Source organism: Chrysemys picta, chromosome 12 (genome assembly GCF_011386835.1).
Source record: "Chrysemys picta bellii isolate R12L10 chromosome 12, ASM1138683v2, whole genome shotgun sequence".
In the NCBI taxonomy this organism is placed as follows: Eukaryota; Metazoa; Chordata; order Testudines; family Emydidae; genus Chrysemys; species Chrysemys picta.
In genome coordinates this window covers 15,036,843-15,055,999 of record NC_088802.1, presented here as the reverse complement: position 1 = coordinate 15,055,999, position 19,157 = coordinate 15,036,843, and the positions used below count along the sequence as shown (strand labels likewise).

Below are 19,157 nucleotides of genomic sequence, written 5' to 3'. Positions count from 1 at the left end.
TTATGTGTCATTAAGTGCCAGCATCTTTAATACAATTAAATTAATTTGTGATGATTCAGAAAAGGAATACAATCCCTTCTCTATTTCTTTATCAAACTACATTTGTTGTGTCCTTATAACCAAGAATATGAAGAGCCCGGCAGTACATTGAAATCAATTGTGCACAGTGACAGTACATTGCTTGCAAATTAATATGTCTAAAGAAAAAGAAACTAAAAAATGGAGATTGTAGAAGAGATTTCTATCCATAGGAGGAGAGCATTTGAGGTTGGGGACCGTGTTTTGTTAACTGATGTGAGAAAAAAAAGGAAGGGTCATATCTTGTATTACCAATTATATGTAGCTAGAAAGTTAAAAATCACATGAATTAATGCTGACAGAAGTTCGAAGATTATTGTATAATCTTGTGTGAGTTAACTTAAATATATTGCTCAATTAAGTCTATCATTTTTTCAACTATTAATTTTCAAAGGTGTAGTGCCGGAAGTGAGTGTATGTGCCCTGCCTTCTAGAGAGACCCAGTCAAGCCAATAAAGGTGAGGGTGGGGGAGAGAGAGAGCAGCTGCACATGTGTTACCTAGTGGTTGAACAGCATAATAGATGTTAGCATTCCATTACATCTCCCCCTTTAAGTTCTACATTCCTACCATTTATATTTACATTATCGCACTGTCTTTGAAGTTCAGTGTGGATCAGTCTGTTAGGGGGGGAGGGATAGCTCAGTGGTTTGAGCATTAGCCTGCTAAATTCAGGGTTGTGAATTCAATCCTTGAGGGGGCCACTTAGGGGTCTGGGGCAAAATCAGTACTTGGTCCTGCTAGTGAAGGCAGGGGGCTGGACTTGATGACCTTTCAGGGTCCCTTCCAGTTCTAGGAGATAGGTATATCTCCATATATTATATTATTAAGACAATAAAAGTGAGGGTGGGGGAGAGAGAGAGCAGCTGCACATGTGTGTAGTTGTGATGTTTATGACACATGTACATTGTAACTGAACAACCCAGTCTGACAATTTAATAGTTTATTTTGTTAAGATAAATATTTTGGATTTCTTGAAATTCCCCCACGATTGATATACAAATGATGTTATTTAGAGAAGTGAAATTTCAATATAGATTTGAGGGGGGGGGAAATGTAAATAATTTCATTTCTACAAATATATTTGTATGCTTGTTTTTGAAATACCGTTGAAATGTAAATTAAAATATTCTTGTATTTACACCTTGTTACAATAATATTTTCTAAATTAAAATCTTTTTTCTTTCATATTTTACATTGAAATTTCACAGGGGTAGAAAATTCTGACAGGGGTAAATGTCCCCCATCCACCTCCATCTGCTACCCCTGGGGCAGGGGATGGGGAAAGGTGAGGGCTGGGGGTTGCCAGGTGTCCGGTTTTCGACTGGAAGCTCCAGTTGAACAGGGAAACTGGCAGTGTCCAGTCAGCACAAAAACTCCAGTTGTTGCAGTAACTGGCCCCCAGCACTGGGGGTGGGAAGAGCAGCAGGGCTGGGAGGGGACAGTCTGTGCCGCGGGGTCACTGTCAGGGACAGAGATTCCCTCTGGCCTGAGCTGGGACCAGGCAGCAGGGCCGGCTTTAGGCCGATTCAGCCGATTCGGCTGAATTGGGCCCCGCTCCAAGAGGGCCCCGCGCTGCAGCTGTTCACCCCGCCCCCAGCTCACTTCCCCTGCACGCCCCGCCCCCTCCCCTGCTTCCCGCGAATCAGAGATTCGCGGGAAGTCTGAGAGGAAGCAAGGGCGGGCCGGCAGCACAAAGTAAGCTGGGGTGGTGGGGTTGGGAGAAGGGCTCCGGGGAGGCGTGGCCCGTTCCCGCAGGCCCCAGCGGCTCCGGTCCGGCCCGGTCCCCGCGGCTCGGGTCCCCCCTCCCCCCCCGCGCGGCTTCTGCGGCGCGGCTCAGGTCCGCCCCCCGCGGTGCGGGTCTCCCCATGTCTCTCCCCCCGCGGCTCGGGTCTCCCCGTCCCCCCGTGTTCCCCCCGCGGCGCGGGTCGGGTCTCCCCATGTCTCTTCCCCCGCGGCTCGGGTCTCCCCGTGTCCCCCCCGTCCCCCCCCGCGGCGTGGCGCGCCTCGGGTCTCCCCGTGTCGTCCTCCCCCCGCGGCGCGGGTTTCCCCCTGACCCTCCCCGCCCCCCCCGCGGCGCGGCTCGGGTCTCCCCGTGTCCCCCCCGCTCCGTCCCCCCCACGGCGCGGCTCGGGTCTCCCCGTGTCCCCCTCCTCCGTCCCCCCCGCGGCGCGGCTCAGGTCTCCTCGTGTCTCTCCCCCCGCGGGCGGCTCGGGTCTCCCCGTGTCCGCCCCCCCCCCCCCGCGCGGCACGGCTCGGGTTTCCCCGTGTCCCCCCCGCGGCACGGGTTGGGTCTCCCCATGTCTCTCCCGCCGCGGCTCAGGTCTCCCCATCCCCCCGTGTGTCCCCCACGGCGCGGCTCGGGTCTCCCCGTGTCTCTCCCCCCCCCCCCACAGCGCAGCTCCCCCGCCCGCGGCGCGGCTCGATTCCTGGGGGCGGGGCTTGCAGCAAGCCCCGCCCCCAGGAATCGGGCCCCGCTTTTGCTAAAGCCGGCCCTGGTCGGGGGTGGGGGGACTTTCTCCGGTGGCTGGAACCAGCCCCAGGCTCTGCTGACACCAGCTCCTGAGCCTGCAGCTGAGGGGAGCAGGGGCGGCGAGTTGTATGGGCCCGTGGTGCCCGGGCTCATGAATATTCCGGGCCCGTGGGCCTGGCTCCACCAATGTCTCCTCCGGCCCCACCTGCCATCTCTGCATGCCTCCCAGCCCCTCCTGCTGCCCCAGGGTGACTTTAAAGGGCTTGGGGGCCCCCAGCTGCCGCTGCCACCGGCAGCACAGTGGGACTGCCCATGTTACAGAGCTCTCCTGGCGATAAAAAATAACCACCCGGAATGGTTATCACTGGGAGTGCGGCTCCTGGTGATAAAGCGCTGCCTATACTGGTGCTTTTCAGCGCTAAAACTTTTGTCGCTCAGGGGTGTGTTTTTTTCACTCCCCTGAACGACTAAAGTTTTAGAGTTGAAAGTGGCAGGGTAGACACAGCCTAACGTGGCTTCCTGCCTGCCTGCTCTGCGCCTCTCTGGGAAGCGGCCGGCACATCCCTGCAGCCTTGGGGGGGCGCCACGTTGCCCCCACCCTGAGCACCGAACCACTGCCAGAGGGGTGTGCGGGTCGCTTTCAGGAGCTGGCGCTGCCCGATTTAAGTGCCGACCCACTGACCTCTCCTGCACCCTAACCCCCTGCCCCATCCCAGAGCCTGCACCTAAAGTCCCTCCCAGAGCCTTAGGCAGGAGGAGGGGGCGGGGTCTTGGACCCATTCTGGGCACCACCAAAAATTATCCAAACCTGCAGGGAGAGACCCAGAGGAAAGGGCCGGGGCCAGGCAGGAAAGTGACTCTGCACCAAGGGCCCCTGCTTGTCCCAGCTCTGCTCCTGGGGAGGGGGGGGCAGTGGTCTGCGAGTCCCAGAGCTGCTGCCCTCCCTGACCCCCCCCGGCTCTGCTCCCCTGAGCGCCTGCAGGTGCGGAGCCAGCTACAGCCGGGCAGTTCCCGAGTCACATTCAGTCCGTTCTGATCTCTCCTCCCCTCCCCATTGATCAGCTGTTCCTTCCCACCCCGGTTCCCACTCAGTCACTCCGGATTTCAGATCCCCTCCCCCCGCAGCATCCCCCCCCCTTCCTCATTCTGCCTCCACCCAGGGCAGGGCAGTGGGGGTCGGGGGGGTGGGTGAGAACTGGCTGGTGCTTTTTGCTGCTGCTGCTTTATTTCCTCAGCCAGACAGAGCTGTAGTGGACAGTGCTGGGCAGAACCCAGCGATCCCTGGGGAGCAGGAACAGCAGCTGGGGGGCATTGACACCCCTACACTGGCTCACCTGGGAAACTGCCCCTACCAGGCACACCCCGCCAGCTCCGGGCCCTGGAGGGGGGGGACTGGTACTTTAAGAGGAATTTGCTCCGCCCCAACCAGCCAGGGACACGGACCGGACCGTTACGTTCACTTCCTCTTACTTCTGTACTTTCAGTTTTGAAGAATGTGGAAGGCCCAGGCGTGGGGCTCGGCCCTGTCAATTCAGCTACAAATGTAACAAAAATAACGATGACAGGTTGAGTCTCAAACCCTCCAGCTTCGTGACCCCATGTGGAACTGGTGCTGCAGCCTCGGTAAGTGACATGGGGACCAGGGCCGGATTTAGGGGCATGTAACCAAGGTGATTACCTGAGGTGCCAGGCTGGGGGGGCGCGGGGCTCGTGGGGCTGTTTTTGTTGTTAGCAATAAAAGGAAAAATCAAATGTTTGAAGTAAAATGTTTCAGGATTTCCTTATGTGGCTCATTTGTCACTAACCTCCTAGAATGTTCTAGAACTTTGTGGAACCTTCCAGACTTTCTGGTTCAAAGCTTCTTTCTGTGACTCAGCAGGGAGGGGAGTTCCAGGCTCTGAATCCCCAGCTGCACAGCTCTGACTGAGATCTCCGGACACACGGTGCTGAGGTCCCTTCAGATGGGCTGTTAGCACCAATGGGCCTCACTGAAGGGATTCTCAGGGAGAAACTAGTGTAGTGTAGGAAACGGCTCTCTGTAGGAATTTTCTACTTAGGGTATGCTCAGCAGTCTCACAAAACCTGAGCATGCTCAGTAACATCTGCTGAAGCCACTGCCCTTCACCTGGCCCTTACTAGGCATAAGATTCTGCTTGGCAAGGTTCCCCAGGGCTGGGTTCTTCCAGCCTCAGAATCAGACGAACAGACTTGAGATCATTACTCTGATCTAATGGTCCCTTCTGGCCTTAAATTTGGTCTCCATGAAAGTAGATATGGTTCTACTTTAGCTAGCTACACTTCTATCATTAAACCTCAACAAATAATCAATCTATCATCATAACTCCCCAGACAGTGTTCTCTAGCACCTCATGTTTCTATTGTTTGTCTTTGTTTGTGTGTGTCACGGGGCCTATATACCCATTCACCATGGGCAAAGAGCATTTGGGCCCACAGGCATGTCACTATGACTGCCCTTAGTCTCAGGGCTCCATGACCTAGTGGCCGGAGTCGATATATGAATCAACGGGGGTGAGGGGGTCAACACACCGACTCCTGTGGGGACAATGGCTAGTCCTCCTGGCTACTTCCTACCATGATTCCTGTCACTGAAGACACCCAGATCACAATGTCTCTGGGCTCTGCAGGCTGCACTGCTCCCAGTGACTGCAGCCTCCCTGGGGCATCTGCTGACACTTGGGGCTCAGCACCTCTGGCTCCTGTGGTCCGGGATTCCAGCTGTCCCTACGCTGGAGCAAGCGAGGTGCATCCTTCCTTCTCAGCAATCAGCACCTGACTGAGTTGGGCTGCTCCCTTTTATACTGCAGCAGCAGTTGGTGCATGCCCAGTAGGGGTGAAGGGGTGTGGCTTCCACTGCCAATAGTGCTGCCTTAACCCCTTCATCTCCAGTGCGGGTCCTGTATACCCCATCACAGTGTTTGTTTTGTTTTTCCCCCTTCATGCTGAACACATTTTACTACCTATATTTAAATACATTTATTTCACTTTTCAGTTTTTCCTGCCTTGTAGGGCTGGGAACTTATTCAGCATCAGTTCAAAGAGCAGGCCATGTAAAAAGTTGTATCCACAGCAGCACTTTCATTTTTGGGGAAGCAACAGAAAAGAGGAAATTGAATAGGAATAATCACCCGACTTTAACTTTGATAATAAAGAGAAACAACACATAAGGGAAGGAAATTTCATAATAAACATTTATATGTATTTCTGTTTGTTTTAGGGAAACAAGATCTAGAAATTGGTAAGTGTCATTTTCCTTCCTCTGAGAAGAAAGTTTTTGGACAAAATTGGATCCTTGTGTGAGAGTGTAATCGAGTCATCGGTCACAGGCTCTGCCCTTGTGCCTGGCATCTGCCTGGACAATCAACTGTCACCACATTGATGCTCTGGACACATTTAAATAAGTGAATAATGCTGAATATTGGGCCCAGGAGCTACCACTGATCTCCCAGCATGGGTCAGCTCCGCAGGACACTCACCCCACTGGCTCTAGGTTGTCTTAGCAAACAGGAATCTTGCAAATGCACAATGCTCCCCACTGCCACAGTAATTCTTGTTGTTTACAATGTTCTTAAGGTAGCTTTTGGCAAGTAATTTCCTACTGTTTAAAAAATAAAAGTTATTTTCAGTATAATTGGAATATCCTCTACATCATCACGAGGGTTTGAACGCTGGTCTTTCATCGCTGCAGCACAGCTCTTCATCACTTGAACTAAAGAACTAGCTACAATCGCTGGCAGCAGCAGGAGGCTGTTACCGTCCACACAGCATGCACTAAAAACAGCAGGTTACATATGCATGAGTAGCCCCATATTAGACATCTTAGTCAGGCACATAGATGGGACACATTCTCTCTGAAAGGCAGTGTGGCTGAAACATGGATCTATCCTATCAGAGCCTTGAGTCTTTTCCTCCATTTTTGTAACATCTCAGTGGGATGTGAGGTTCTAATCAGGAGGTGTCACCAGGCTCTCCCTCGTGGGCCACGACAACCAGACTGCCACAGAAATGGTGGGAAGAGGAACCCAGCGCTGTAGCAATTATTTCAAAGGACACGTTGGTATTTATGTCACCAGCTTTTATATTCGGTTGCTTTCAGCCCCGTTTCACCATATATTGTCCATATTTGGTGTGCCTCACCCATCAGTGAGTGAATCCAACTGGTCAACACCCTGGACTGAGGGAGTCACACACTTTTAAAGTCTCCCTTCTTCCCCAGGTGGCAGGTTTCTCTGCCAGCAGGAGAGATAAGTCTAGAAATTATGGTTGCTTTGCTCCTACCCCAGTGCACCGTCCACTAGGCCAATGTGTATTTAGGAGGAGGACGTGCCTCCATTCTGTCTGTGTCCCAGCGGGACTGTGGGGTGTGCAGGGGAACACTGTCCGGTGCAGGGGACGCTGGGTGATTTTTCTCAGCAAGCCTCTAACAAGCTCTACAGAGCATAACAAATGAGGATACTCAGAGGCTGCTCACTCAGTCTGTTTGTGCTCCCAGCCCCTCTCCTCTGTTCCTTCTCTGCTTTTCCACTCCTCCTCCTTGACGATCTCCCATTCCTTTCCCACTCTCTCTTTCCTTCTTGTTTCTCCTCCTCCCACTCCTGGCACCTCCTCAGTCTTCATTCCTGGGAGTGAGAAGAGCTGATACCCGCAGCAGACACCTCCCGCTGCCAGCACAAGCCCGCACAGAGCGGAGCAAGGGAAGAGAACAGAAACACTGAGAGTCTGGCTGCCATGGCCTCAGCAACCCCAGCACAGACAATGCAAGACAAAGCCAGTGCCTGCCTGTCTCCTCACCCCCCTCTGCCCTCCTGGCACATGCCCCTCCCCTTGCACAGCCTCTGTCCCCTGACGCCCTCTCCCCCCATGCTCCTGGCACCTGCCCCGCCCCACCCCCCCTTTGACCTCTTGGTGCCCACCCCTCACCTCACCCCCTCTTCCCCAAGGCAACCCAGAAATTGCCCTTCACCTCACCATCCCCAGCCTTCTTACCACCCGTCCCTCTCCTCCCCTTCCCTCTGCCTCTGGGTACCCACCCCTCATCTCCTCCCCTCTGCCCCCTAGCACCTGCTCCACCCCTCACCCCCCTCTGCACTTCTGTACACCTATCCCTTTGCTCACCCTGCCTCTGGCCCCCGACACCTGCCCCTCCCCCAGCAACCTCTGTTCTTGTAGCATCCACCAGTCCTTTCACCCCCTTCTGCCTTCCTGGCACCTGCCCTTCCACTCACCCCACCTCTGGCCTACAAAACCCACCCCTCTCCTCATACCCTCTGCCCTCCTGGCATCCTTCCCCTCTCCCCAGCAGCCCCCACCAACACTTGTCGGCCAATTCCCTGTTGAGGGAAATCAGTGTCTAATACATCTCCAACTCCCTCTTCAGCTCCAGCACCGTGTGATGTCCAATATCAACCTAGAGGTGCTGGTCGACTCGGGTGCCTCAGGCAATTTCATGGATCTGGAGTTTGTCTAAACTGCACAAGATCCCCTCCCAGTGCAACGACTCCCTGAGTTAGTCGAGTCCACAGATGGATCACTCCTTTTGTCAGGATTGGTCCCCTACCAGATGGCTCCCTTAGAAGTAACTACTCTTCAAGGCCACCAATAAGTCCTCCAGTTTCTTCTTCAATGCTTAGCCAAACAGTTGGTCCTCATGACCGTTCCCCATTTGGTCCATTCCTGTGCAGCTGGAAGGGCTTGATGGCCTGAGAATCCAACATGGGAACAGACTTGATGAACCAATGTAATGGGGGGCTGCCTTTGGGCTGCCTCCACCCCTCAGTTGATGGAATTTTATCCAGGATATTTCAAGCCACCGAGATAACGGAGTTTCCCGGAAGGTCTTGTGGCATTCTTGCGACATGTCTGAAAAGCGTAAGGTGCCATCTGCAGACAATGGCCCCAGTAGTCTGTAGACCAGAGCAACCATAAAAATCTTCATTATACATGAAGTCATTCTACTTTATGCCCAGTATACGATGTTGGCATTTGGTGTGGAAAGCCTCCAGCTTTCCCCAGTCTGAGCTGCGTAGTGTCCATGTTTCACAGCTGTACAACAATATGGGGAGGATGCAGCTCAAATACATCCTGAACTTGGTTGTCATGCTGAGATGATGTTGGTTCCATCTTTGTTGTAAACGACTCATGGCAGAGGCTGATTCAAATCTGATGGAGCACCTCCGTGTGTGAGTTAGAGGGTGTCGGGATATACCCCCCCCCAAATCTGAACTCTAAGAGACCCCCTAAGCTTATCTTCTACCACCTTAGGTTAAAACTCTTGAAATGCACAATATTCTGCCTTGGACAGATTTTGCTACCACCACCAAGTGACTTACACAAATATTCAGGGAAGAGTCACTTGGAATCCGTATCCCCTCAAAATATCCCCCCAAACCTCTATACCCCCTTTCCTGGGGAGACTCAAGAATAAAATACCAACCAGCTGCCTTAGCAATGTGAGCACAGACCAAACCCTTCTCTAAGGACTTTGGAATCAAAGGATTCTTTAAAAAAAGGTAAATTTTATTAAAAAAGAAAGAAACACATCTGAAAACTCAGGCTTTAGGGATTAAACACCAAAAATAACTTTTTTGGGGTTCAGCTTAAAGGTTACAAGCAAAACAAAAGCACCTGGGGTTAGCACAGACGAATCCACAAACCAAAATGGTTCCTAATTGCATCTGTCTTAACTTTTCCTGTGCCACTTACATATCTGGGGTTCCAAATGAGGAGTTTCTAGGTATGATGCTGAGGATTTCCCATACCTGGCTTAAAGCTTACAGCTTGTTGCTGCCTTCCCCTCTCTTCAGCCCGAGAGACAAACAATCCCCTTCCCCACCCCCAGCAGTTTTTCCAATTTGAAAGGGTACAAACTCCCTATTGGTTCCCCTGGTCAGGTGCCAACTCAGGTTAAGCTTCTGTTAACCCTTTACAGTTAAGGCAATTAGGGTACAGCTGCTAAGGAGGATTCTATAGCTACTGACTGGCAGGGTGTCCATAAAAGGGAGCTATCCCCCCTCATTTATCACAGAGGGTCAATAGCACATTTTAGCAGCTCCGGGGGGATGCCATCAGCACCGGCCACATGTCCGTTTTCAGGTTGCAGATGGCATGCTTCACTGCATCCAATGTTGGTGCATCAGTACAAATGTCTGGGTCCAGAACTGCAGTGGCTGCCAGATCGTCCAGCTCTGAGCAAGCAGCAGCTGTAGCTTGGTTCATGGCACTGTGATAATGTTCCCCCCAGAGTGAGAGGATGTCATCATCTTATTTACATGGATGGCCTTGGCTGTCATTCAGGATGTCGTTTGTAGTGACTGCTTCTTGACTGCTGAGGTTGTGGATCACATGGAATGCTGTCTTTGAGTCGCCCCTGGCTAAGCCAAATTCAACATCATCTGCCTCTTGGTTATAATATGCCTCACAATCGCGGAGTGTTAGGGTGTTACATTTTCGCTTCAGCTGATTATCTTATCACCACGCTGGTGGCTGCGGCCTTCAATTTAATTATCTGGAAGGCCTCCTCCGATAGCCACAGCCAGCGTGCTGGGTTCCTATAGCCAATCATCTGCTCAGTGGGTTGGTTGAGAGTAGAAGTAAAAAGGACCAGGCAACCTCCATGTCATCAGTCAGATTGGTTAGAGCCAATAATCTATTGCTGATGATGATACAAAACCTGTTGACTAAACCTGGCACACGAAGTACGTCGATGTCAAACTACTTCATAGTTGAAGAAGCCTTACCTGCTCGTCGGAGTGTCAACACCATATGGGCAACCAGTAGGTGGTGATCTGTGTTTGCCGCACATTCCGCAACACGATATACTCTACAGGAGGCGAAGAGATGCCTGTCATGTGTGATGATGTGGTCCAACTCCTTCTGAGTAACACCATCATGAGAGATCCATGACATCTGGTGTATGTGTCACCGCTTGAACCATGACCCAAGAATGGAAAGATTCTGGGAGGTGCAGAATGTGAACAAGCAGCAAAAGTATTAATTGAATATGCCTGAACCATATTGAACAATGACCTGTTCAAACCCAGTTTGCAGGGAGCCAGTAACTGCATTTAGGTCGCCCAGGATCACGAGATTATCATGTGGAGGAACTGTGCATACTAGAGATTCCAATTGATGGTGGAAATTATCTTTAACTCAATCAACAGATTCCTCTGTTGGTGCATAGACTACTATGACAGTGAGGTAACTGTGCTGATGTTTAAGACATGCAATAAGTAAATGAGAATACACTGTTACCAGCTTTGCTCGTTAATTTGGGGTATGCTCATTTATTAGGGTTACTCTTCTGGGGGGGAGGTGTTCTGTACTTCTATCAATGTACTGCTTATGTCACTTGTGTTCTCATACAGAGCTCTGCTTCTCCCTTCTGCAAGTCCCCTCCCAATGGAGCTATCCTGCAGGACCTAGGTTCCCCAGGGCTGGGTTCTTCCAGCCTCAGAATCAGACACAGACACACACACAGTAACAGAGCGTGTCTGAGAGGATCGGGTTAATCAGCACTCCCAAGCTGACCCCTTATATGTCCCTGAACTCAGTAGGCTGGGTCAAGCAACACTTCCAAGCTGTCACCCTCATAGGCCCTTGGACTCAGCAGGCTGGGTCGAACAGCACCTCCAAGCTGTCACTCTCATATGCTGTGTGCACCGCACCGGAATGGAGTACACCTGAGTAGGCTGGGTCGAGCAGCACTTCCAAGCTGCCAACCTCAAATGTCCCTGGTTCAGCATGTCACTATGCCCACTTTCACGTTACAATTGTTCTGGTAGTAACCCACTTGATGAGCAAACCCCACTGGGTTTTAGGGCTCTGCAGGAATCTTTTAGCTTAGGTACGAGGAGCGTTGCTGCAGAGCGAATGACGAAACCAAAAAACACCTACGAGGGCGAGAGAGAGAGAAGCAACTAGCTTAATCGTGAAAGTTATTTATTGTCAGGTAATAACCATAGGGGAGCCAAACAAATAAAACAGTTATATTAAATCTAACTTAAATTTGATTATAAATGTCAGGTTTATAAAACTATACCTGATCACACAAGTCAGGGTCAGAAGTCTATACCTAGAGAGAGAGAGAGAGAGAGAGATGGGGTCTCACCACTCCATGAAACTTGAATCAGTCAGGAGTCCCAGGTGGTGGTAGCTGAGGGTCTGGAGTGCTGGAGACAGGCAGAGCCCCCAGCATGATCAGTCAGGAGAAGATGAAGTCCCAGTGGAACTGATACAGATTTTGGATCTAGGCATCAGAACACTTACTTGAGCATAAGTAGGGGTTTTTGTAGAGAAACAACAATGATTCAAGAGAGAACACTAGATTTGTTTATGTGTAAACAAGGGAGAATACCAAAGTTGTTTTATTCAGGCTAGACCATGGGAGCTGATCATTCCTGGCTTTGGGCAGTGTTCCTTGGAGGGAGCTCACAATGCAATTAGGGAGCTTCACTATTTTGGATATCAATAAAGGATTTATTACTAGAATTGGTCTGATAACTACTGAGCTGGATGTGTGCAGGCATGGGTTCATTAACATCTGGAGCAGAGATTCCCCATCATGCACTGCTTCCCTGCTTTTCTGGTCCCAGAGTTCTGTGTGGTTCTTGCTTTGGAATCTCTGTTCTCTATTCTGTATGCTACTGGAGATGCCTCTTTCTCCCTTCTTCGACGCAAATGAGGCTAGGGGAGTTTCCTTAATCCTGTCATCCTTATTCCTGGGGTTTAGATGTCTCTCCAATTGCCTTTTCATTGCTTTTTGTAAGTCTTTCTTCTGATGCAGATTTGGTTCAAGCAGAGGCTGGCGGTAGGGGGAAGGTCTTTTGTGAGTCAGACAGGCTGGGTACGGCACCCTGGTTTCCTAAGTACACAGAGCTGAGAGGTAACAACACAGGTGTCCAGATTATCAAGGAGAACTTGGCCTCACCTCACAGTAGTAGTGCTATCCAATGTAAGTAGTCGGGGCCGCCAGAATACAGAAATAAAGCATCTTCCAACTTGTGATGTCCGTGATCTATCAGCCTTGTTTCTTTAGGCTTGCGATTGATATGCCAAGATCTTCGTTTCGCATGAGACTGCGATCTGATGACCATGCCTGAGAAGAGTTGCAACATTCCAGGTAACAATTTTGATGGACTGGTGGAGATCCCAGATAGGGTGACCAGATGTCCCGATTTTATCGGGACAGTCCCGATTTTGGGGTCTTTTTCTTATATAGGCTCCTATTACCCCCCACCCCCTGTCCCGATTTTTCACATTTGCTGTCTGGTCACCCTAATCCCAGATAAGATTGGATGCATAGTCACAGTATACTGCAGATGTGCCTGCCAACATCAGAGGACGTGCATCCCCAGGGGGTCTTTGTCACAAACCCGTCATATTTGAGCTGAGAGAAGACAGCACCAAAAAGGGATCTACAGCTGAGAGTAATGCAGGGGCTTTAACCCTGGTGCTGGGTACTAAGTTATTCCTCCAGTTTGGGATAATTCATTCACCACATCTATCAGTTGTCCTTGCCACTCCCTGGCTTCCTGTCCACAACCCACGCAGATGCTGGCAGTCAGGGATGGTATCCTTTGACCCTTTGACCTATCTTGCCAACAAACCTGTTTCCCAAGAGCCAACCTGGTACCACCCACCCTTTGTGGTTTACTTGGTCCAAGAATTCAGAGATGTGAAGAGAGGATCTTGTTAAATATCAACACTATGCCGAAGTGTCTGACAAAAAGAAAACTGACACCCGACTGCCTAATCAGAGCTATGACTGCCTCATCAACCACCAGCTTAGAGCAGAGGTTCCCTACAGGTGCATTGACTCCCTCTCCAAACCCAAACTACAGGCAGTCTGGAGCTATCTTGAGGAAATCCTGCAGAAGGAGTTCATTTGTCCCTGCATGCCCCCAGTGGAGGCCCCGATCTTCTTTGTTTCAAAGCAAGTCAGCTCCCTCCATCCTTCTGTGGAATACCAAGCTCTGAACAAGTTTATAATCTGAAACCAGTACCCCTTACCAGGGGCGGCTCCAGGCACCAGCGCTCCAAGCGCGTGCCTGGGGCAGCAAGCCACGGGGAGGCGGCCTGCCGGTCGCCGTGAGGGCAGCAGTCAGGCAGCCTTTGGTGGCTTGCCTGTGGGAGGTCTGCCGGTCCCGCGGCTTTGGCAGGAATTCGGCGGTGGGTACGCCAAAGGCGCAGGACCAGCGGACCTCCTGCAGGCATGTCACCGAATCTGCGTTACCAGTGGACCTCCCGCAGGCGTGCCGCCAAAGGCTGCCTGACTCCTGTGCTTGGGGCAGCAAAATACATAGAGCCGCCCCTGCCCCTTACTCCTAATTAATGAGCTGTTTGAAAGACTCTGCTCTGCCAAGGTCTTCACAAAGTTGGACCTCTATAAATTTTATAGCTTGGTGAGGATCTGCGAAAGAAACAAATGGAAGTCCACCTTTCATATCTGGTATAGCCACTTTGAACATTTGGTCATGCTGTTTGGATTGTGCAACGCCCCAGCAAACTTGCACCATTTCAAAAATGATATCTTTAGAGACAGGCTGGACCAATTTGTAGTCATTTACATGGACAACATCCTTATTTTCTCTAAAAGTCAAGACCTCCGCAATCATCATGTATGCACTGTCTTGGAGACACTCCACCAACACCACCTCTACGTGAAGCTTAAGAAATGCAAGTTTGATAAGGACACAGTGGAATTCTTGGGATGTTTTGACTTGCCTGAGGGATTCACCATGGAACCACGTAAGGTGGCGGCAATATCCGACTGGGTCTCACCCAAGGATGTACATCGAGTGCAGGGATTTCTGGAGTTCACCAATTTCTACATGAGGTTTATTAAAGGATTCTTCCACCTGGTTGCACCCATACTGGTGCTCCTGAAAAAGGGGGTCCAGTTCACTTGTACACTGAGGCTTATTTGGCCTTTGATCGACTGAAGAAGGCATTCACTTTATTACCCATACTGATTCAACCACATCCCACCAAACATTTTACAATTGAGTTCTATGCCTCAAACTTTACCATAGGTGCAGTAGTATCTTAACATGTGGGCACCCACAACCAAGTACGCCCCTGCATTTTCTATTCTCAGAAGCTAATCCTAGTGGAGAAAAATTACATTATTTGTGACAAGCAGTCACTGACTATCAAGGCAGCTTTTGAGGGTGGTGCTTCTTCTAGGAGGAATCCAATTCCTGGTCCAAGTCCTGATAGAGCACAAGAACCTGAAGAGCCTACGGACTGCTAGCTGCCTTAACCAATTCCAGATCCACTGGTCCCTCTTCTTTGATTGCTTCAATTTTGTGGTAACCTATTGCCCAAAGACAAGAAATGGGAAGGTGGATGCCTTTTCCTGAAAAAAAAAAAAATGACTATCATGAACCTGGCAAAAATCCCTCTACCACCATGCTCAAGGTTTACAACTTTGTCAACGGGACAATAGACAGCAGTCTGAGTGATATCCTCCATCCATCCCCGGCTCTCCAATGATCTGTTTGCTACCCAAACCCACCAGATCCTGACTGATGTGGGTACCTGACCAAGCTCTAAATTCTGACCATAGAATGGCCTCCTCTATCACAAGGGTTCTGTTCAAGTTCCAGCAACAGCCTAGGCTTCAGGAATTGAAACTATGCCACAATTCACTGCTTCAGGGCCATTTTGACCAATTCAAGATCTCTGTAGCCTTGGTCTATTATATAAATGGACTTCATCATAGAACTGCCAAGCTCCCAGGGAAAACTCGGTAATCCTGGATGTTGTTGATCTCCTAACAAAGATGGTTCACTTCATCCCATTTGGTATTGTTCCTACTGCACAGGAGATGGCATGGCTCTTCCTGAAAAATGTCTTCTGCTACCATGGATTAACAGTGGGCATTACATTGGATCAGGGACCCAATGCATCTCCCAAATCTGGTGTGAATTTCTAGACTCCTTGGCATCGAGTTCCTCACCTCATCCACCTATCTCCCCCAAACTAATGTGCAAACAGAGAGGGTCAATCAAAACTTGGAGCAGTAGTTTTGCTGCCTTTTGAGTTATCACCAGGATGAACAGTACCCCCTGCTGTGCTATGCTGAGTTTGCACATAACAATGCAAGCCAAGCCTCAACCCAACATAGCCCATTTTTTACAAGCCATGGCTTTCACTCCTGCTGCCACCCAGACTTGCCTGTGAGTTCCCCAGCATCAGCTCCTGCAAATTTAACCTCCTAGTTACACTGGGTGCAACAGGAGCTCAAGAAACATTTGCAGTCCTCCAAAGATGCCTTTAAACACCATTCAGACCAAGACTGTCAGGCTCTTCCTAGTCTGGCCATATGGGACAAGATGTGGCTCTCTGCCCACAACCTTAAATAGAGCTATCCATCCATCAAAGTAGACTACCAATATCTGGGCCTCTTCAAGATTATAGAATGGGTGAACTCACTACCTTTCCAGTTACAGCTGCCTGAGTCCTTGAAGATTCACCCCGTCTTTCACATCTCACTTTGAAAGCTCCAGACCAAGAACCAGACCCTATTTGCTCCAACACTCCACCACCACCCATAACAGTCCAGGGACAGGAGGAATACTTGGTCCACTGAATCCTCAATTCTCAGCAAGTTAGGGGAAGGCTCCAGTACTGGATGGACTGGAAGAGCTACAGTCCAGACGTGTGGTCTTGGGACCCAGTAGGGAACATCCATACCCAGGATCTATTGCGAGAGCTCCATGGGAAGTACCCCAAGAAACTGGACCATGAGGCCCCTATGAGTTGCCATCGGGGCCGGGTCTACTGTCAGGAACCAGGGCCTGCCAGTCTCTGGGCAACCGAACCAGTTCAGCTGATCTGTAGTAAACTGCCTGATTGGCTACACTGCCTGATTTGCTTGGAAGAGTCAGCAGACCAGCTCTTAAGTCCACCAGCAACAGTGGTTTAGTGGCAGCTCAAACCATTATCCCATGGCTGGGCTGTGACAGCTCCTGCACTGGCTTGTTTCCAATCTTGTTCCAGCCTTGTTCTCATCCTGCTCCTAACTCGGCCCAAAATTTGCCCCTCTCTTGCCTCATTCCAAGTAATCCAGTTCTGGCCCTCGGCTCCGATTCCTGACCTCTGACATCAGCTCTAATCCCTGGGTCTGGCATCAAGCCTCTGACTCCTGTTCTGACTCCTAGGCATGATCACCCATGTCCTGGTCGCAGGCACTGAGGTGTTTAATGCCTGTTTTGGTTCAGTCTTCACTAAAATTGTGACTAGATACTCCACACAATTAATATTAACTGCAAGGGGGAAGGAATGCCAGTGAAAATAGGGAAAGAACAGGTTAAAGTATATTTTGATAAGTTAGGTGTATTGGAGTTGTCAGAGCCTGATGAAATTCACCCCAGGGCACATAAAGAACTCCCTGAAGCACTCTCAGAACTGTTCATAATTATTTCTTAGAACTCATGGAGGACGGGTGAGGTCCCAGAGGACTGGAGATGGGCACATTGTACCTATCTTTAAAAAGAGGAACAAAAACAACCCAGGGAATTATAGACCAGTCAGCCTAACTTCAGTCCCTGAAAACATACTAGAACAAATTATTAGAGAGCTTCCCCTAAGAGGTGTGGGAGACCCCAGTTCAAGTCCTTTCTCTCCCTCAGACAGAGGGGAAGTGAACCTGGGTCTCTTCATATTGCATATTGGGGTGGCACATCCTTCTCTGGCCAGATTTTGTCTGAGACTGGATCTGATGCTTGTCCTCTGAGCAGACCTGCTGGATCAGACCCTGCAGGTGAGATAAGCAGAGGAGCACCTGTCTTCCCCAGGGTCATGGTTCGTGCTAGGGATTGGGCAGGAGATAGGCATGGGGGTGCCTAGTGGGAGGCAACAGTGCACATGGCTAGCGGCAGAAACAGGCACCTAAGGGACTTCGGTGGGTGGGAGCATCTCTGCGGAGCAGGTCACCAGATCTGGGCTCTGCTCCCCGTCCTGCTCCAGGTCCCTGTTTTGGAAGGAGCGGGGCTGGGGGGAGGGGAACTCAGGTGCTTTATCAGGATCCAGCCTAGGGAGCCCCACGGACTCCTCCTCTCCGGGCTGCTGGTTACAGCGTAACAGTGACGGACCCGCCGCTTCCCCCCAGGATCCTCCTCTAGCCCCAGCCCTGAGCCCCCCGGAGATTTCACCGGCACTCACACTCGGCCATTGCACTCCGGGGGGGGGGATTTCTCCGGGGGCGGGAACCAGCCCCGGGCTCTGCCGACAGCAGCTCCGGAGCCTGCAGCTGAGGGGAGAGACCCGGGGGAAGGGCCGGGGCCGGGCAGGAAAGTGACTCTGCACCAACGGCCCCTCCTCGCCCCAGCTCTGCTCGTGGGTCTGCGAGTCCCAGAGCTGCTGCCCGCCCCCGCCCCCCGCTCTGCTCCCCTGAGCGCCTGCAGGAGCCGAGCCAGCTACAGCCGGGCAGTGCCTGAGTCCCAGTCAGTCCGTTCTGATCCCACATTGACCAGCTGTTGCTTCCCGCCCCGGTTCCCACTCGGTCACTCCGGATTTCAGCTCCCCCCTCCCCCAGCATCCCCCCCTCCTTCCACCGTCCTCATTCTGCCGGGTTTCAGAGGGGAAGCCCTGTTACTCTGCATCAGCAAAAACAAGGGGGAGTCCCTGTGGCACCTAGACTCCGAGACTAACACATGTATTTGGGCATGAGCTAAAACTCACTTCATCACCACATTTCTTAGTCTTTAAAGTGCCACAAAGACTCTTCATTGTTCTGCCTCATTACTGAACCCAGCGATCCCTGGGGAGCAGGAACAGCAGCTGGGGGGGGGGGGGCATTGACACCCCTACACTGGCTCCCCCGGCAAACTGACCCCCCAGCCCCCCAGCTCCAAGCCCCGCGAGGGGCTGTTACTTTAAGAGGAATTTGCTCCGCCCCCACCAGCCCGGGACATGGACCTTGACTTCAACTTCCCGCTACTCTGGTACTTTCAGTTTTGAAGCGCAGTGAAGGCCCAGGCGGGGAGGGGGCTCGGCCCCCTCAATTCAGCTACAAATGTAACAAATGTAACTGGGGCTGCAGCCTCGGTGAGTGACATGGGGACCAGGGCCGGATTTTGGGGCTCGTAACTGAGGCGACTGCCTGGGGTGCTGGGCTGGGGGGCGCCGGGCTCGGGGGCTGTTTTTGTTGTTAGCGATAAAAGGAAAAATCAAATGTTTGAAGAAAAATGTTTCAGGATTTCCTTATATGGCTCATTTGTCATTAACCTCCTAGAATGTTCTAGATCTTTGTACAATTTTGTGGAACCTTCCAGACTTTCTGATTCAAAGCTTCTTTCTGGGATTCAGCAGGGACGGGAGCTCCAGGCTCCGGATCCCCAGCTGCACGGCTCGGTCTGAGATCTCTGGACACACGGCACTGAGGGCTGCTATCACCCATGGGCCTCACTGAAGGGATTCTCCGGAGAAACTGGCACCTCCTGACTCTGAATGTCAACCTGGCTGTGGGAATGTCCCTGCAAATTCAGAGATTTCTCTGTTCATCTGAACACAGACTGGGAGGCTGGCACAGAGCTGGGCTCCCTTTGTGACAGGTGTGTGTGTGTGTGTATTTGTGTTTCTCTCCC

The 19,157-nt window shown here is 51.2% G+C and overlaps 1 protein-coding gene and 1 long non-coding RNA gene across 7 annotated transcripts in view; one reads left to right on the top strand and one right to left on the bottom strand.

Moving 5' to 3' along the window:
* The window catches only part of LOC101951870 (butyrophilin subfamily 1 member A1-like), a 207,180-nt gene that overhangs the window by 83,761 nt on the left and 104,262 nt on the right, over positions 1 to 19,157 (top strand). Inside the window, exons 1-2 of one of the 6 annotated variants that reach the window (XM_065564945.1) lie at positions 18,401 to 18,618; positions 18,880 to 19,124. The exons of 2 other annotated variants lie outside the window; for them this stretch is intronic. Coding sequence is in view for 1 of the 4 variants with exons in the window: in XM_065564943.1 (XP_065421015.1) it covers positions 4,149 to 4,173 (25 nt within the window). In the remaining 3 variants the exon portion in view is untranslated. Of the gene's footprint in view, positions 1 to 4,035; positions 4,174 to 17,666; positions 18,619 to 18,879; positions 19,125 to 19,157 lie in introns of those variants that run through there. 3 more of the 6 variants (XM_065564944.1, XM_065564943.1, XM_065564946.1) reach the window with 3 other exon arrangements.
* Positions 1 to 19,157, bottom strand: part of LOC135975049 (uncharacterized) — a 234,349-nt gene that overhangs the window by 116,987 nt on the left and 98,205 nt on the right. The window lies entirely within an intron of this gene.